General features: G+C 41.5%; 1 protein-coding gene across 48 annotated transcripts in view; it reads left to right on the top strand.

Moving 5' to 3' along the window:
• Window positions 1-19306, top strand: part of PARD3 (par-3 family cell polarity regulator) — a 716461-nt gene that overhangs the window by 684099 nt on the left and 13056 nt on the right. For all 48 annotated transcript variants that reach the window (XM_078329879.1, XM_078329878.1, XM_078329877.1 and 45 more), the window contains one exon: window positions 9320-9440. In XM_078329879.1, the coding sequence (XP_078186005.1) occupies window positions 9320-9440 (121 nt within the window). The remainder of the gene's footprint in view (window positions 1-9319; window positions 9441-19306) is intronic.

Raw genomic sequence — 19306 nt, 5'->3', positions numbered from 1 at the left:
AAAACCCCAAGATACTTGCTGATAAAACTTAATGAAGCTTGTGCAGAGGAGCTATTTTTATTTGTAGTTTGGTAATTGATACATTTCTTGGTTTAACCCTCCACCCTTCCGCCATTCCTCATACGTCTTTTAGCATGAGATAGAGCCATAGAGAAAAGCCTCAGTCTTCTTAGCCAGCTTGGTCTCATGCTTAACTAATTTGAAAGTCCACAGTTTGCTTTTCTGTGGCATTTTAGTCTGTCCTTTCCCTTCTCTCTTAATTTAGCAATTAATGCTTTTTCACAAACTGTACAGGTGATTCAGGCTACAGGAGGCACACCATGTGCTTTGAACAGGTACCGTGGGAGAAAGTGCAAACGCCTTCACAGGGGGTGACATCAATTTACTTTTTCTTAAGAAAGCAAAGATAAAGGCACAATACAGCCGATCATTAAAATTTAGACAAATCCTTTGCCATGGAAAGGTTTTCTCCCCAGGAATAAACACTTCAAGGGGCAGGAACCTGCCACACATATCCTGACCCTGTCTCTCTGCTTCACTGTTTGTACCTAGGATTTTAACAAGAATGATCCCGATTTAAGTGCCAGGAGAAAAATATTTTTTAAAAAGCAAAAAACAAAAGCAAATGACAAATGTTCCGTTTTAACATACGGGGTGTAATGGGTTTAATGAGAAACCTGTGTTTGCTCACTAATTTACAGCAATTAAGAACTCAGTTCTGACATCTGTAGATTAGAACTACTTACCTAGAGATCAGGAATATTTTATGGAATTGCTAATCAGTATAGAAAAATACCTAAGTAGGAAAAGCAGGTTGTTTACTTGCCTCTCTGAATAGTGTAAATATCTGGTAGCTCTGTATCATGGGATCCCTTTTTAGTTCAGTGATATTTCTCCCCGCCAGTGCTTTAGTCATCCCAGTTCAAGAAGTTGTTTGTATCCACTTTGTCATGCTGACAGTCTGTCTGTTTTGAAAGGATTACAACTCTGTACATCCGTGCATGACATCACAGTAAGACATTGCTTAATGATCTGAGACACTGGTGGCCATTGCTGGCTGCCTGTTACTAAGACTATGTGACAGGTCTGCCCTATATGTGTTTCTCCCAGAGTCACTTTTTGCCTTCTCCTGTCCTGGTGTCTGCTTTAAATGACATCCATGAAATAGCTGAAGTTTGGACTTACCATTGGTACAAGTAAAGGAACCCAGAGTATTTCCTTTCCCAGGATACAAGAAGAGCTAGTAACTAAGCAAGGAATGAAAAAGTGTTCTCATTTTTCTGCAGTGAAAATGAAACAGTATTCTTGGAAAGTGAGTTTTTACTAATGGGCTGGATCTTGGTCCTTCCATTTGTGTAACTACAAAGGAAGTCAGTAAAGAGATACATTTTTCTTTCTTTTTTTTTTTTTTTTTTTTTTTTTTTTTTTGAGACGGAATTTCGCTCTTGTTACCCAGGCTGGAGGGCAATGGCACGATCTCGGCTCACCGCAACCTCCGCCTCCTGGGTTCAGGCAATTCTCCTGCCTCAGCCTCCTGAGTAGCTGGGATTACAGGCATGCGCCACCATGCCCAGCTAATTTTTTGTATTTTTAGTAGAGACGGGGTTTCACCATGTTGACCAGGATGGTCTCGATTTCTTGACCTTGTGATCCACCCGCCTCGGCCTCCCAAAGTGCTGGGATTACAGGCGTGAGCCACCGCACCCGGCCGAGATACATTTTTCTTAAATAAGGGGACTGAAATGCAAGAACCTCCTGTGAAGGTTGAGCTGTTACCCAAAGACATCATCAAGGCTTGGAAAAGTCAGAGTTCAAGAAAATAGGATCTTTGAGTGTAAATGAATTGAGTCTTAGAAGCTTTAAGTTACTATCTTCTCCTTTCTGAGTGTGCTGGGGTGCAGACCATAACAATGTTTCTTAAGTCATAGGCCTTTGAATGCTGGTGGGTGGAAGAGAAAAGAGTTTCTTAAGCAGAGAGCTGGGCAGTTAGCAGAACTACATTAATAGTTTTCCCCTGTGATGTGTGTAAGGGAAACCTGTCAGAGTGATAGAAATGTATCAGTAGGAAAAAGCTTTTTTTTTTTTTTTTTTGGTGTGATATTGCATTATTTCCAGGATTGCTGATATAATTTGGAAATTGACTTTTTGTATTTTTTTAATTGAGAAAAGAATGATGTCCCTTTTTCATCTCCAGTATTGGATGCCAAGTACAGGTGTGAAATTCACTAGCATTTGGAATAGAATTTTGTACGTAGGCCAAAAAGTAAATTGCTAGGGCTGAGAAGTAGATAGCAAAAGGAAAACGGCCAAATGATAAAAGCTGATATGGTCAACAGGAATCTTTACCATGTACCTATGCTTTTGTAAGCAGTGCATCTGAAGGGCGTCTTTTAAGTCCTGAGCTCTTGGCAGACTAAGTAAATCAAATGTTAACCAGTATTATCTTTTTGTGAGTTGTGTGTTTGACCCAGATCCCAGCAGGTCATCAATCTCTGCCAGAAAGAGAAACCAGCAATGAGCTCTTGAGTTCAGTTTTATAGAATCACCTGGTTGGCAGGTATCTTTTCGCCAGGCTCCAGGAAAGCACTCACATTCTTGCCTTGGTCTCTCACGAGGCTGACTTTCAGAGATCACAGAGCCCCAGTGAGGTGTTTTGGGTGCAGTAGTTGGGAGGTTGACAAAAGGTGTCACCCTAAGCAATTGAATAGATTTTCATGGGGCATTCTTGACGATAGACTGGTATTCAGTGGAAAGACGTTTGATTGGTGTTATGTATTCAGATCTGACAGTGAGCATTTTTCAGTTACATCTTCCACAATAGTATTTACCTTGTGCAATTTTCCCCAGAGACCAGAATTCTGCAGTGACTAATTCTATGAGTGATGGTGGTAAAACTCGCTTGTAAAATGGGATGCCTGTCTTTTATTCCACCCTTGTAACTACGTGCTTTTGCAACAAGCAGCATTTATTTGGTTCCACTTGTGGGCAGGGCCTGTGTGTTTCTAGGCTACTTTATTTACGTGAATTTAACAAGAATGTACAGCCCCCATAATGCTGTTTAAGGTGAAGCGGTGTGGTAGTACTGGTGTGCGGTGGTCTGAGGACGGTCTAGGGAGTTTATTGCTGCCATCACATGGCACATTGCCTAACCCAGTGGCCTCTAATAACAAGCTTTTATTTTTTGCTTGGACATCTACAGAGAGGCTGGGGATTGACTGATCTAGGCTGGGTGCCTCTGGGCTTGACTTTAAGCTGCAGGTTGGATTCAGATTCACTCCACGTGTCTCCTAGACTCTGGGCAAGTTCTTGTTATGGTGGAAATCATGAACACAAAGAATACACCCACCACACAATCAGTTTCAAATCCCTTTTGTGTCCCATCTACAAACATCTTGCTGGCCAAAGTAAACCACATGGCCAAGGCCAACATCAATGGGATATTCATTTTCTTTTGCTACAGAACAAAGTAACATGAACTTTGCAGCTTAAAACAACACACATTTATTATATCACAGTGTCTGTGGACCTGGAATTCCAGCATGGCTGAGGTGGATCCTTTGCTCAGAGTTTCCCTCATGGTACAATCAAGGAGTCAGCCAGACTGGGTTCTCATGTAGAGGCTCCCACCAGGGAAATATCAGCTTCCCTGCTCCTGTCATCGTTGACAGCATTCTGTTCTATGCAGCTGTGGTATTCATGGCTCCTTGCGACTTCAACACCAGCAAGGAGAGAGACAGTGGCAAGCAAGAGGGACACCATAGTTGTAACCACATACACTGCATGATCACTGCTGCATTTCTCATTGGTTAGAAGCAAGTGTGCAGCTGACACATGTTTACCTACGTAACAAACCCGCACATCCTGCACATGTATCCTGGCACTTAAAATCAAATTAAATGTTAAAGCAATTGGGGGTTCTGTCCACATTTAAGTGCATAAAGGTGTGAACTCCTGAAGGTGTACACATTAGGGCCACCTTAAATCACAAATATTTGCTGATCAATTTGCTCTGCCACAGGGAAGTGACATACAAGATACGTACATGTTGAATGGCTATGATGAAGGCACAGACTTAAGAGAGAAAAGCCCATACACGTGCCAGTTTTGGTAACCTCTGTACGTCAGTATTTGGGTCAGAGGATAATTGCAGATGGACCAAAAGGAAGATGGGAACATGAGCTGGAGTGGTGAGGAAAGGCTGCAAGGAAGTAGATTGATGTCTTAGACTTACTGGTAGAATTTGGGAAGATCGAAGGAAAAGGAGAGGGTATTAAAGAAAAAAAACGAGCAAATTTATTTTCCTCTCTTCTATGGCAGTTTTTCTCTTCCTGTACCAGAGTTTATAGTCATCTCTGCCTTCTGAACAGTGTGGAGAGCCTGCCGCGGTTTATTTCCTCCTCTGTCTTCTCTCTTCCTTTTCTTCCTCTCTGCTATGGGAAGGATAGTATATACTGAGACCGACTTACGTTAAAAAAAAGAGTGGTTAATTCTCCCTTCCATAGCATTCTGGATCTTGAAACTAATCTCTTCCAGTTTTCCAGATTTCTTTTGCATAATTAAAAATGCAAATGTTAAAGTATTTTTAATCCATAAAGAATTAATCAGTCACATCACGAACTCCTCTCCCTCAGTGTATACTCCTCTAAATAGATAGATCAGACCTCAAGCCTGCAAGGAAGGATACCCAGGTTCAGGCTTAGGCAGTTCGGAAGGAGGGGACAGTTTAGGAGAAACAAGACTATCTGGACAGTGCCCAGTTACCAGTTTTAACATATTTCAGGGGACTGTTACTAGGGGACCACGAGCCTTATCATTCTGGTGCAATGAAGGTAAATAGCCTAGAGAAGTGACACATCAAACAGAACGCGTCTGCAGAATGTGAACAGGTGGTTACAGGATAGCCACCAATGGACAAAATCGTTTTTTGGCTCACCTAGAATTTAAAAAGTAAAGTTAGTGAACATTTTTAATTTGGGAGAGAAAACTGTATTTCCAGCTTCTCAAAGAAGCAGCACCAGGCCAGCATCCTTTCCTGGCAACAGTCTGCTAACTGCAGGCATTATCTTCACAGTGCTGTCCACATACCTGCAGTACATTCTGAACTCATATATGTGTAAATTCTTGGGCCCTGCACTAGACTGACTCAGAATTTCTCAAGGCAAGCCTTGGCAATCGGTTATTTTTTAACAAGCTCTCTGAATGGTTCTCGTATACACAGTGCGTATAGATGAGAGCCGCTGTTGTGAAGTTTCTGTTCCCTCTCGTCGTACCTAAGGAAGTGGTTGAGCTGGCATGCCTGTGGGGCACAGGTGCAGGGCAGGCTTCAGTGCTTTCCTGCAGATTGGCTCATGGCTGCATCTAGCATGAATGGGTATCTTCAGCCACATTCAGGAAGCACATGGTAGTATCCAGTCTAAAGATGCAGAAGCCTTATCTGCTGCGTGGTGGCCTCTACATCAAAGACTGCAGTCCCCGTGGTAATTAAGGATGCTTCATATAATTCAGGACCACATTGTTCTGTGCATGCTAGGAATCTCTGTACTGTGTGATCTTAGGTACCGTTCCTTAAACCTATCAGGAAAAACCAAAAACCAAAACCCAGATCATTAGTGAACCAAAAGCAAACCCTCTTCATTTAGTTGAAACATGAAAGTAAGTTCCATTTGGGTACAAAGCCATTGTATCAGGGGAGGCTGAGTGTTGGTTTTGGACTAAAACTATCTCATAGCTGTCTGTGTGGATGTTTTCCACAGAAAGTGTCTCTGTGTTCCTCTCAGCATCCCTGTGTAGATCCCACGCATGCAGACTATCTGTAGATTATGATTTCTGACTCTTCATTAAGGGTTTTATTGTCTCACTCATCCATCTGATCAACTCAGATGGTATTTTTATTATATTTCTCACACGAAAATATGACCAATTTTAAGGTGGCCATGAACCTAAATATAAGTTGATTAGGATGTGTAGGGATGAGTCACTCTTGCTAATGAATATTTAAAATTTCCTTTAGCTTTCTTGGCAGAAGAGCTCACCAAGAACTTTAGAAATCCAAATTTGAATTATTGGCTCATTATAGACTGGCCTGAGAGACAGAACTGAGCAGTTGCAATGGTTTTGTGTCTCAAAGCCAGGACTTCACCTTCAGACTGCCAAGCGTTGTTCCCCAAGGGGGCTTGACGATCTTCCAGTCTTTGGAAATCATCATCAATCATGAAAACCATTGCAGCCTGTTTTCCAGCTTCAGCCATTAAAGTGGCTTTGCTAGTCCTAGACAAGTCAGCCTGCTTTCTCTAGAGTACTGGGAGAGAAAAAGCAGAGGAAAAGAGGGTGAAACCCAAGGTCTGTCTAGCTGTCCAGATCTGGAAATAAGGGCAGAAGTGACTTCCAGAACTTACCTTTTGCTGTGAAAAACACCAGTGTCACCAGAATTTAACATTGAGGATACAAGGTAGACTCCCTTTGTCAGGGCAAACTTTCAGTTAATCGCAAATAGTAGGAGGTCAGTTTTTACCAATGGTTTGAATTTCGTGATCCTAATAATTGTGAGCTTAAAACTCTCTATGCCACATGAAAATGATATAATACTTCTGGTTAGATTTGTAAAATACTTTGTCAGTTAAGCCTCCTATAATCCTTCCATTAAAAGCAATGAAGTATGCCAGGAACAAAAAAGCACAGGTGGAAAAATGGCAGTGAGATTCAGGAATGCCTACCTTACCATCTCTTTCGTCTTACAAAGGTAACCATCCTCATGCCCGCACCACTACAGTTTCACATAGAGCAAAGTGCCTCTTAGACTGGACAGTGCAACAAATATAGGACATTGTGAATATTTCTAAAACCAGTGGGAATAACAACCTGCCTGTCTTGAAAGTGCAGAGTGACGTTTTGAAGCAACGTGAACTGAAGCCTTGTGTCATCAGGCGGCCCAACTGACAGACCTGTTCACCTTTATTGTTCCAAGCCAATCAGTTCAGATTCATCAGAAGAAAAACAAAGGAAGATAAGCTTTTATTGACTAAGAAAATAACTGAATGTATTGATGAGATATTCTAGAAGCTCTAGTGAAATTGATAGATGAAGGTACAGGGACCCCTCCCAATATATTAAATGATGAAAGGCTATTCCCTATCATCAGAAGATGTTAACATGATGGTCCTGTACGTAAACATGTTTGAGATTCTTAACCCTTTGGAATTCTTCAAAATATATGGAATTATATGTAGACGTATGTCCATTTGAGAATTTTATATACTCAACTGCGACAGAATTTCTCTTTCCAAGCCACCTCTCACAAATCACATCACCCAAGAGGGGTGCAGCCAGCAAAACTCTAGCACATACTGAGTAACCAGGGCAACATGCTTTTGTGGAGAGACCTGGTCTTCCTAAAAGCTTTGCAGCTTTCCATTCTGCTAGCAGCTTGGAAGCTATATATGATAAGGAGAGAATGTGGTTCTTGTCCTTGAGAAGTCTGACGTTCTGTTGTGCAGACAGTAGATGCCTGATGGTCTTAAATCATTTTCCTGATGAAATGAGAGAGTTCCCTGACCCCCCACACAGGATATGAAACAGGGTTGTGTGGCTCATCTATTCGACTGCTGTCTGTACCCAAACCTCTTACAGGAGGGGGAGCACGCAGACAGGCAGGTACAGGATCTGGGGCTCCAGCTGTGGTTGCCTGCAACTCCTGAAGCTCCCCTGGGTGTGGTACAGTGATCTTTTAGCTCTGCCATCTATAGATGGCTTAAGTGTTAACCAGCTCAGTGCCCCCTTGGTACCCAGACCCTTGTTTGGCATCTGGGAAGAATCAGATCACACACAGTCTTGAAAGATGGTGAATATGGGGATTTTATTGAGTGATGGAGGTGGCTCTCAGTGGGATGGATGGGAAGCTGGAAAGGGGATGGAGTGGGAAGATTATCTTCTTCTGGAGTTTGGCCATCCAGTGGCTCGATCCCCTCTCCAGTCATCCCCAGCCAAACTCCTGTTAATATTCAGATGCTCCTTCTCATCTTTCCTTCTCTGCCGTGCCATTCTGCCTCTCTTCTGCTCTTCTGTTTGTCTGCTTATAGAGCCTGGGGTTTGCGATTTATATGTACGGGATAGCAGGTGTATGGTGAGCCAAAAGGCAATTTTTGGGCACGAAAACAGGAATACTCTTCTCATTTAGGGCTATGGGTTTCCAGGCTTTTGAGGGTGAGGGTCTTTGCTGGGGAACCGCCCTCTCCTACCCAGTATTTACCTGTCTCCTGTCCATATCACTGATAGGATGAAACTTACTGATTTAGTGAATGGCATAGACCAAAAGCACTGTGAGATTTATGATTGATTTAATTTTGGTCATCAGTCTCTATTACTCTTGGGAAAATACTGTTTTTAAAATTTGTATGATTTTACAAATGAAGAGCTTTGGAGGCTGATACATGTTTTACAAAGTGATATGCATGGCTTAGTGAAATGAGGGTTTGACTGGGAGCCAGAAAATCTGGATTTTGGTCCCACTTTCCCACTGGCCAGCTGGGAGACTCCAAACAAACCACTTATCTTCTTTAAATGTCAGTTTCTACATTTGTAAGTGTGTGTGTAGGTGGGTGGGTGTATAAAATACTACCTTCTGCACTTATAAGGTCTTTGTGAGAATTAAACAAAATTCATTTCTATACAAAAAGAAGGCAGTATTGTTGTTAACTAACTGGTTAAATCAAACTACCACCTGAACTTATTTTTAAAGTGCTTTTCATTTTTGCTGTGAGAATTGAATTTTATTTATAGACCTCTGATGACTCATAAATAGGAACCTCATATTATGAAAATATTACTGTACATTTGTCCAGCTATATTTCATGGTGTCATCTCACTTGATTATTATAACTAAGTTATTTAGAGTAAAATCTCTACCCCATATATTAAAAAAACTTCATCTTAGAAACATTAAGTACCTTAGTCTAAGAAGGTGCAGAAGCTAGGACCAGACCCTGTTACTTCTGACTTTTAATGCAATGACCTTTCCAAAAAAACTTCCCTGCCAACACCTTGCCAGATTACAGAAAGGAAATGAAGCTTTTAAAGAACAGTGCAAAAAAAGAATATCTAAAAATACTGCTTACCCTCTTGAATATCTGTCTGAAATAACCTCAATAAGCCTTAATCCTAAAACCAAAATGAAAACACATTTTAAATGCCCACATATTGTTTTAAAAATTCACTTTCTCTTAGATGGCGTTATTTCACAGCAAGTTGCCATGTTTTGCTAGTAACTGCAGTTCACAGATAATATTTCTGAAGGGTATTCACTGCTGCCTCATCTCTCTTTCAGTAACAGATCAACTCCTAGCAACCATGATCGGATACAGCGTCTGAGGCAAGAATTTCAACAAGCAAAACAGGATGAAGATGTAGAAGATCGTCGACGGACTTACAGCTTTGAGCAACCCTGGGTGAGTATTTGGTTCTTCAGCACAGTGGATGGTCCTGCACCTTCCTGCAGCAAAGGCCACTAAGCCATGACCTCAGTGCTCTATGAAAAGAGGCAAGATGGAGCCAAATTCCTTTGACCTTTAACATGCTGACCTTTTCCTCATTTCCATCTGGGTTTTATCATTGCTAATTTAATTTTATATCTTGTTCCACCATCTGTCCATTGCATAATAGGTTTCATTAGCCTTATGACAAGACATAGCAAAAGTATTCTTACTCTCAACTAAACATTTTTTTAATGTAGTGACTATTTTTCTGTAGATACGTATTTATCAGAATCAGAGCCAAAAGTAATTTATTCAGCACTTCTCCATTGTGCCTGTAATGTACAAAGTACAGTGTTTAGTAATTCTTTCTGTTTTTTTTTTAAGAGATGAAGTCTCACTTTGTCACACAGGCTGGAGTGCAGTGGTGCAATCATAGCTCACTGCAGCCTCGAATTTCGAGGCTTAGGCAAGCCTCCCACCTCAACCACTCGAATAGCTGGACTACAGGCAAGTGCCACCACACCTGGATAATTGCTAAATTTTTTGTAGAGACCAGGTCTTGCTATGTTGCCCAGGCTGGTCTCGAACTCCCAGGCTCAAGTGATCCTCATTCCTCAGCCTCCCAAAGTGTCAGGATTACAGGTGTGAGCCACTACACCCGGTCTAATAATCCTTGATTCTTTAATCTCTTGCATCCCCTTTGTGTATTTGTTGAATCCATCTCATTCCACTTCATCCTCCACATAGCTACCAGGATGATCTTTCTAGAAAAAACTTTGAATAGCTTTCTCAATGCCAGAACTGTGTTGTGACCTTGTGTTTCGCCCTAAAGATGATAGCACTTCTAGGAGTGGAGGTGTTGGGGCAGGTTTTTTGAGATGACAGGGAGTTTAAAGAATCTCTTTGAGAGACTTGAGAGTCAGTCTGTTAGAAGGGAATAAAAAGGCTGCTTAAGGTAGGAAACTCAAACATGGGGTATTCGAAAGTCCAGTTAACATGGTAAATTGACCTAACCAGCAATGCTAGAGGACTGGGGATAGAAGGAATAAACCTGTAGATTAATTATATGATGGGGGTTGGAAGATAGACATGGCAGAAAGTCAAGACAGGTGTCAGAGTCATTGCAAGGACACTCAGGAAGCATTGTATGTTCCAGGCGGGATGGCAAGTATAGCTCAAGGAAGGATTAGCCTCACAGCCCAGCAGTGTGCAAGAGGGCCCAGGATCTAGGGGTTCTCAAGTCTAGGAGGTTATGGCCAAAACAGTGTATGTTTTGGACTCTAGGATCTTGGAAGCAGAGGTGGTAGTTCAGACGATGCTGAGGTCTAAGGCATTCCACCTTTGCATGCGAGTCACAAAAGTAGAGCGGAGATTAGTGTCCATAAAGTTGACGAGTCAGTTCAGACAAAATGTTGGGAATATAATTTACTAGATATTTGGAAGAGTAATTTAGAAGCAAGAATGGTTTATAAAAGGCTGGAGCTCAGGCATGTTGGCTCACACCTGTCACCCCAATACCTGTCACCCCAACACTTTGGGAGGCCAAGGCGAGAGCATTGCCTGAGCCCAGGAGTTTGAGACCAGCCTGGGCAACAACACAGGGAGACCCATCTCTACAAAAAAAAAAAAACAAACTTTTAAATTATCCGGATGTGGTGGCACACACCTGTGGTCCCAGCTACTCAGGAGGCTGAGCTGGGAGGATTGCTTGAACTTGGGAGTTGGGGCTGCAGTGAGACCCTGTCTCAAAAAAAAAAAAAGGCTTGAAGTTAAAAAAACAAACAAAAAAACTCAACATTTTATACATTTTATTTGAGGAAGGGTAAACCACCCAGCTGATGTGGAACTGAGGGATTGGTTATGTTGAAGGGATGGAGAGATTAAAAGTAGAAATGTAGGAAGAGCCAATGCTAGATTGAAAGTTTGAAGAGAAATAGAGCTAGGAAAGAACACTGGCCCAGTGGTGGCCCAGCTCTCGGCCTCAGTTTACTTATCTCTAAACCAAGGTTAGAATAAATGATCGCAGGCCAGGCATGAGGGCTTATGCCTGTAATCCCAGTTTTGGGAGGCCAAGGCGGGTGAATCACTTGAGACCAGGAGTTCAAGATCGGCCTGGGCAACATGATGAAACCCCATCTCTTCAAAAAGTATAAACTCGTGGTATTCAAGGGTCAATTGTAGTTTGAAGGGCTTAGTTCAGGTGAGGAAGATGGGGCCTTTAAACAGGCAACTGGCAATATGGGATCAGCATCCCAGGTGTATAAGCACCTCATGAGATCAATTCTTGCCTAACAACTTTGGGAGGTTATAGAACAAGTTCCCTACCTCTAATATCTAAAAAAATCTCTAATTGTCTTCTGCAACAATATTACTGTTAATGGCATTTTCTGGGGTATATAGTTCCTTTTTCTAGATGAGTAAATTGAGTCATTCCCATGTAGCAACATGCAGAGTTATGTTAATCTGCCTATATTGTTTGGAATAATCGACTCAATGTATTCCTACTAGGTTTCTTGAAGCAGGATTCTTTTGTGATGTGTGATAAATACATTCTTTTTTTTTTGGGGGGGGGGGAGGAAGGCAGGAAGGGAGGGAAGAAGGACGGTAGGGAGGAAGGAAAGGATGAAGGAAGGAAGGAAGGAAGGAAGGGAGGAAGCGGGGAGGGGGGGAGGGAGGGAGGGAGGGAAGGGAAGGAAGGAAATCAAGCAATGAGAGAGACATTGCCGACCTGGATCTAGAGGTTTACAAGTTGATTTCTTTTTTTTTGAGAGAAGGAAAGAAAGAAAAAAAAATAAGTAAAGGAAAGGAAGAAAGAGGAAGAGAAAGAGTGTGAGAGTAAATGGAAATATTGCTTTATTTTGAAAAAAAGTGAGTATTAATAATGGCCAATCAATGTTTCATTTAAACTTATGGGTAGGTGTGATGTGGTATTGACAAGAATGTATATTTTATGTATTTGAAGTGGGGAGCTCTATGAATATTTATTAAGTTTACTTGTTCTAGATCTGAGTTCGACTCCTTGATATCCTTATTAACTTTCTGTCTCATTGAATCTAAGTCTCGTATCTGGGTGTTAGGATCGTTAGCTCTTGTTGTTGCATTGATCCTTTTACCACTATATCTTTGTTGCTTTAAAATCTATTTTCTCCGATACGAGAATTGCAGCTCCTGCTTTTTATTTATTTATTATTTATTTTTGCTCTCCATTTGGTTGGTAAATCTTTCTCCATCCCTTTGTTTTGAGTCTTTGTGTATCCTTGCATGTGAAACAGGTCTGGATGTAACATGCCATTGGGTTTTGGCTGTGTCTTTTGATTGGGGGATTTAGTCAATTTAAATTTAGGGTTACTGCCATTTGATGTTGACTGGCTGTTTTATCCATTCGTTGGTGTAAATTCTTCTTTATGTTGGTGCTCTTTACTTTTTGGTGTATTTTTAGAAAGGCTAATACTGGTTGTTTTTTTCTGTGTGTAATGCTGCTTTCAGAAGCTCTTGTAAAGCAGGCCTGGTGGTAATAAAATCTCTGAGTTCTTGCTTGTTCATAAAAGATTTTATTTTTCCTTCAGTTGTGAAGCTTAGTTTGGCTGGATATGTAATTCTGGGCTGAAGGTTCTGCTCTTTGAGGATGTTGAATATTGGCCCCCACTCTCTTCTGGCTTGTAGAGTTTCTGCTGAGAGATCTGCTGTAAGTCTGATAAGCTTGCCTTTGTGGGTAACCTGTCCTTTCTCTCTGACTGCCCTTAGTATTTTCTCCTTCGTTTCAACCCTGGTGAATCTAACCTTGGGTTGCTCTTCTTGAGGAATATCTTTGTGGTGTTCTCTGTATTTCCTGGGGTTGAATTTTGACCTGCTTTGCTAGGTTAGGAAAATTTTCCTGAATAATATCCTGAAGGGTATTTTCCAGCTTGGATTCATTCTCTCCATCGCATTCAGGTACACCTATCAAACGTAAATTTGGTCTTTTCACATAGTCCCACATTTCTTGGAGACTTTGCTCATTCCCTTTTATGCTTTTTTCTCTAATCTTTTCTTCACGTTTTATTTCATTAAGTTGGACTTTGACCTCTGATATCCCTTCTTCTGCTTGAACAATTCGAGTGTTTAAACCTGTGCATACTTCTCGGAGTTCCTGTATTGTATTCTTTAGTTCCATTAATTCACTCATACTCCGCTCTAAGTTGTCTATTCTCAATAGGATTTCATCAAACCTTTTTTCAAAGTTCCTAGCTTCTTTACGTTGGGCTACAACATGGTCTTTTAACTCACCGAAGTTTCTTATTATCCATTCCTTGAAGAGTGATTCTGTCATTGGGATGCGCTCGTTCTCCATCAAGCCTTGTTCCATTGTTGATGTGGAACTGTGATCATCTTCAGAGGGAGAGGCGTTCTGATTTTGAGTATTCTCAGCTTTTTTATGCTGGTTTCTTCCCGTCATTGTAAATTTATCCTCCTGTCTCTTTGAAATTACCAACTTTCAGATTAGGTCTCTTGAGTGGGCGTCCAGGTTGTTAGTTCCCAGGGCCAGAGCAGCGGCGTTAAAACTGATGGTGCTTTTCTGCCCAGGATTCTCCTGTCTGGCTTCCTTCTTGTGTTCGTAGTAGGTGACTCTGCCTTCCCGGGGCTCCAAACCTCAGTCAGAAGGGAAACCGGTCCCATTTACTCTGCGCCGAGCGCTGCCGCGCCGAGGGCCGTCACTGCCGCTGCGCCGGGCTCTGGTGTAGTGCTGGGGACCCGTGCAGGTCCTCCGAACCTGTTTACTTTGCTCCGAGAGCTGCCGCGCGGAGGTGCCTGCGGAACCACTGCACCGGCCATGAGGGTCGCGCTGGCCACCCGTCTGTTTCCTCCACTGGGGGATCTCCTGCTCCATGAGCGACTAGAATTTGTCTGAAAGTGTGGCGTCCTCTAGTTCTCCCCGCCTTCCCTGAGAGCTGCAATCCCAGGATGTTAGCGATTGGCCATCTTGGATCTCTCCCGATAAATACATTCTTAACTGTATATTTACTCAAAGGGGCTGAAAAGAGCAATAAGCATGGTTTCAAGCTTAAGGCAAAAAAGTCAGCAACTAAATATGGAAATAGTTATCACACATGCGCACAGTTCCAACCTGGCACAACCCCTCATGAACTTATCATTCTCCATACCATGCCATAAGGAGCAGTGTTCGCCATTTGACTTTGCCTGGGAATGTGGATTCCAAACCAGCATCTTGACGTTTATTCTTTTTTTTTTTTTTTTTTTTTTTTGAGGCAGAGTTTCATTCTTGTTACCCAGGCTGGAGGGCAATGGCGTGATCACTGCAACCTCCGCCTCCTGGGTTCAGGCAATTCTCCTGTCTCAGCCTCCTGAGTAGCTGGGATTACAGGCACGCGCCACCATGCCCGGCTAATTTTTGTATTTTTAGTAGGGACAGGGTTTCACCATGTTGACCAGGATGGTCTCGATCTCTTGACCTCGTGATCCACCCGCCTCGGCCTCCCAAAGTGCTGGGATTACAGGCTTGAGCCACCGCGCCCGGCCGACATTTACTCTTTAACTAATTGTTCAATTAGTCAAATTCATTGAGTTCTTACTATGTCCCAGGCATTGTGGTTGGTACAGGGGAACAAAGATCAAAAAGAAAAAAATGCCCTCAGAACTCTCTAATAGAACTAATAAAAAATAAAGGGATACTTGGAACCATACAGCAGAGGTAGGCTAGGGACGTGCGTGCAGTGCTGAAAACCACAGAGTGGTGAGGACCACATGAGTGTGGGGTGGGCAGGAAAGGCTTGAAAGAACCCCTTTTTGAAGTTGGAATATATTTTACATATATAACAGAAATAGACATGTGTCTTTGAGAACTCAGATTGATGAGTTTATTTCTGGTTTCTGACATTATATCCACATGCAAGACCTCCAGGTTTGTTTGAGGCTAAATGCATGTTTCCTACTTAGTTCTAGACATTTTTCACTGGGAAATGTGAAAATGATTTGAAATTTATTTTGGTCTCTTTATAAGATTTTAACTTTGAATGGGAACAGTGAATAGGCTGGAGTGTATTTCTATGCTATCTACTTAATATGAATAGTCATGTTAGGGAAAATGTTTGAGGAAATCTTGTACATTTGGACACCCAACTACTGAAGGTCATGGGCCAAATTATTGTATATCAAAATACCACAGCAACTTCCGACAGGCATCTTCTAGTATTAGCATTTCCTGTAATGAGTGAGCAGGGAATTATTTGGATGACAGGCTGATTACCTTAGAAATGGAATAATTTTCTAAATTATGGGTCACAAGTTGACCTTTTCTTTTCTTTTTATTATTTTTTTCATTTTCAAACAACTGAGATCTTGCTCCATTTTACTGATCACGTAAATGAACTTAAAGTGACTATAATTCTACTTAGCGTACTCATTTCCATACCAATTCTTATGGTTACCTTAGGAAGAACTGCTCAGTTGTTTAAAATGTAGCTTGGTCTATGGTTTTAATTATCTGTTTTACAAAATGAGCTTATGCATCTTGGAATCCTTTTCTTCTCTTTCTCTATGTATTCTGACCTTGAAGGGTCACTGTGTTTGGAAGGGATAGGAGCGTGATCTCATTCATTGGAATGGTTTGTAATCATTTTAGTTTTAAGAAACCACAAACTCACCTTCAAGCTGTGTGTACAGCTGAGCCCATATTAGTTGAAATTGTCATGCTTGTTGGAAATGCCCACACACAAAGTGCAGCCAGGTGTGTCATATAGAAAAATATGTAAACCAATTACTTTACATACAGCCGAGGATGCTGCAGAAAATCCATCCAAGTAGCCCTTTCAATCCACCTATTTTGAAATGTTCTCTATAAACTCTAGCAGTACGGAATGCACCTGTTCCTGGCCCTTTGTTCAAAATAATGTCTGGGCCTTAGGGAGCTGATTTGTGGCACAAAAGGTCTTTAGATGAGCAGAGGTCCAGAAAATTTTCTTAGCTCCATAATTGAAGTGAATTCTCTCCCAAGTTGAGCAAGAGAAGAATTAAAGCAACTTCTTCCTCACCTAGTGCCAGGTGCAACATAAATAAAGCAGCAAGTGGCTTTAAATCTTTCTTAAGATAATGGAACAATAGGTGAGGTTAGGGTTATTATTACAGAGCTCCGATATGGACAGGACTTAGTGTTGCTTTTAAAAGAACTAAATTGCAGGCTGCAGACATAAGTACCATATGCTGTAAAAACTTTGCAGATACCTGAGTGTTGCCCACAAGGAGACTTGCTGGCCGAGACAACTGATAGATGGGATAATGGAGCCTTTAATAATAGCCATATTGCTAAATCTTTTCCATCCCACGTTGGGAGTGACTGAATGTGGTTTAGTCCTTCAGGTAGAAAATTGATACTCTACAGTGTGAATATCCTCTTCTCCCTCAAGCTTGCTTGTTTTCTAGCTGTCCATCTTTCAATGAAGAACAAAATCTGTCCTTTTCTCCCTTTTCCTGTTTCAGACTTTAATAGGTCTCCCTTCGCTCTGAGGATTCTGCCTGCTTTAATTGGCAAGGCAATCACAGCACACGGCCACTCTGCACCACCAGATTGCTTCCCTGTGCCTAGGGAATTTCAGAAAATGGTGGTTTTCCTTTTGTTTCCATCTTTTTTAAGACTTAAAAAGTATCTTCTGTCATTTTCTCATGGCAGCCTCCATGCCTTGACTCAAAAAATGCTGCCTTAGTTGACAACCTTGAAATGAGCATGACCTTAGCTCTAGTTGGGTGGAAATCACCTCTCATAGAAATAGACCTGCAGAAAGCCATCCACAGAGAGGGGCCCTTCACACATGGAGAAAGCCTCTGCACTACTCCAAAGTCAATACTTTCTTTTGCCCTGTGACCTGTCCCTCAGCCAAAGCGTCTGTGACCCATGGCCACACTATGCTCAGAAAGCTTGGGCGGTGGGAGCTCCCGAAGCTCTGTTGGTTGCCATTAGCCCAGATACTGAAGTGCCTGCCTTGTTTTGTAGAGCAGCCTTTTTATTTTCAGCGTAACTGTTGCTTAAGATGGGGGCAGGGATAAAAGTCCAAGCACTGGTGGGAAAGATGAGGGGAAGACAAATACATTTAAGACCAAAATATTCGTTTCTTTTTTTTGAGACGGAGTTTTGCTCTTGTTACCCAGGCTGGAGTGCAATGGCGCGATCTTGGCTCACTGCAACCTCCGCCTCCTGGGTTCAGGCAATTCTGCCTCAGCCTCCTGAGTAGCTGGGATTACAGGCACGCGCCACCATGCCCAGCTAATTTTTTGTATTTTTAGTAGAGACGGGGTTTCACCATGTTGACCAGGATGGTCTCGATCTCTTGACTTTGTGATCCACCTGCCTCGGCCTCCCAAAGTGCTGGGATTACAGGCTTGAGCCACCGCACCTGGCCCCAACACATTCATTTCTAAAGCCTTCGTGAGGGAAATGGGTATGCTTTGCAGTCTTTGCAGCCATTACTTACATCCTTAGTAGCAATTAAGTGTTTCAACATTCAAGACGCACAAGAGTTCAGTCAATAGTTATATAATGATGGCATGTGCGCGTGGGTGCGGAAGCCTGGGAAGGCAGGATGGAGAGACAGAAGCTAATTTTGTTTTGATTAAAAGTTGTACATAAGTCTACTGTAGAAAATAATTCCTAATATTAGCAATGGCCACTTTTCATCAGTCAACAGTTGACACTCTTTACATGATTTAATGGCATGAAAATTATTTCTGCCCCCTACCGAATCTTTAAATTGCTACTCTTATCAGAATACAGAATTCCTGTTAGGGTCACAGTATCTTGGAATTGCTAAAAGAAGGATTCTGAATCTGAAAGGAATGCTGTTGGTCTTTTGTCATCAGCATCATTCTCACCATTGTCTTCATCACAGGTTTTCATCCACAGTGTTTGAATGTTTTGTACTTTATTTTTTGTTTTCTATGTGTGCCCTTGGACATGTGAAATGTTGCATATTTTTATTATTCATAATTTAAGGAGAAAATCTGCTCAATGATCCTTTATAAAAATATTATAGATATCTGTATGGATATATACACACACATGCACACCCACACATGCTTACACACTATTTTCCTTATCTATAGGAAGAAAAATTATAGAGTATTTGAAATCATTGAATATTCTACGTCAATGTTAATATAGCAATAATGATTTTGTTTCATAAGTGGCAGCATACTTCCATATTAAGCTGTCAAAGTCTTAAAATCTTACCTTGTTCTAATTAGTACTGGAACTTTGTACTGTGGATATTCATTTTTGTTCTTTATTAACTGTCTATTAAATATTTTGTGTTTTTATTTTTTTCTATTTTTATTTTGAAGCAATGATTTTATTTAATTGAGAGAAATGCTTAATGACTTAGTTCATAAAACACTGTATGAGACCATTACAAGCATGTAATCCCCAGCACTCTGGGAGGCAAAGGTGGGAGGCTCACTTGAGATCAGGAGTTCAAGACCAGCCTGGGCAACATAGCAAGACCCTATCACTATAAAAATTAAAAAGAAAAATTGACCAGGCATGGTGGTGCAGCCGGGACTTTGAGGCAGCAGTAACCTATGACTGCACTACTATACTCCAGCCTGGGCAACATAGCAAGACCCTATCACTATAAAAATTAAAAAGAAAAATTAACCAGGCATGGTGGTGCAGCCGGGACTTTGAGGCAGCAGTAACCTATGATTGCACCACTATACTCCAGCCTGGGCGACAGAGCAAGACTCTGACTCAAAAATAAAAACCCAAAATGTAAAATGCAGAAACAAAACACTGCAGAAAATATTTTTTATATCTTACACTACTAAGTGATACCAACATTGTATAGCTTCCTCAA

This window comes from Callithrix jacchus, chromosome 7, assembly GCF_049354715.1.
Source record: "Callithrix jacchus isolate 240 chromosome 7, calJac240_pri, whole genome shotgun sequence".
NCBI lineage: Eukaryota > Metazoa > Chordata > Mammalia > Primates > Cebidae > Callithrix > Callithrix jacchus.
Note: the sequence above shows the minus strand (reverse complement) of the source record. Positions and strands in the feature narration are given on the sequence as shown.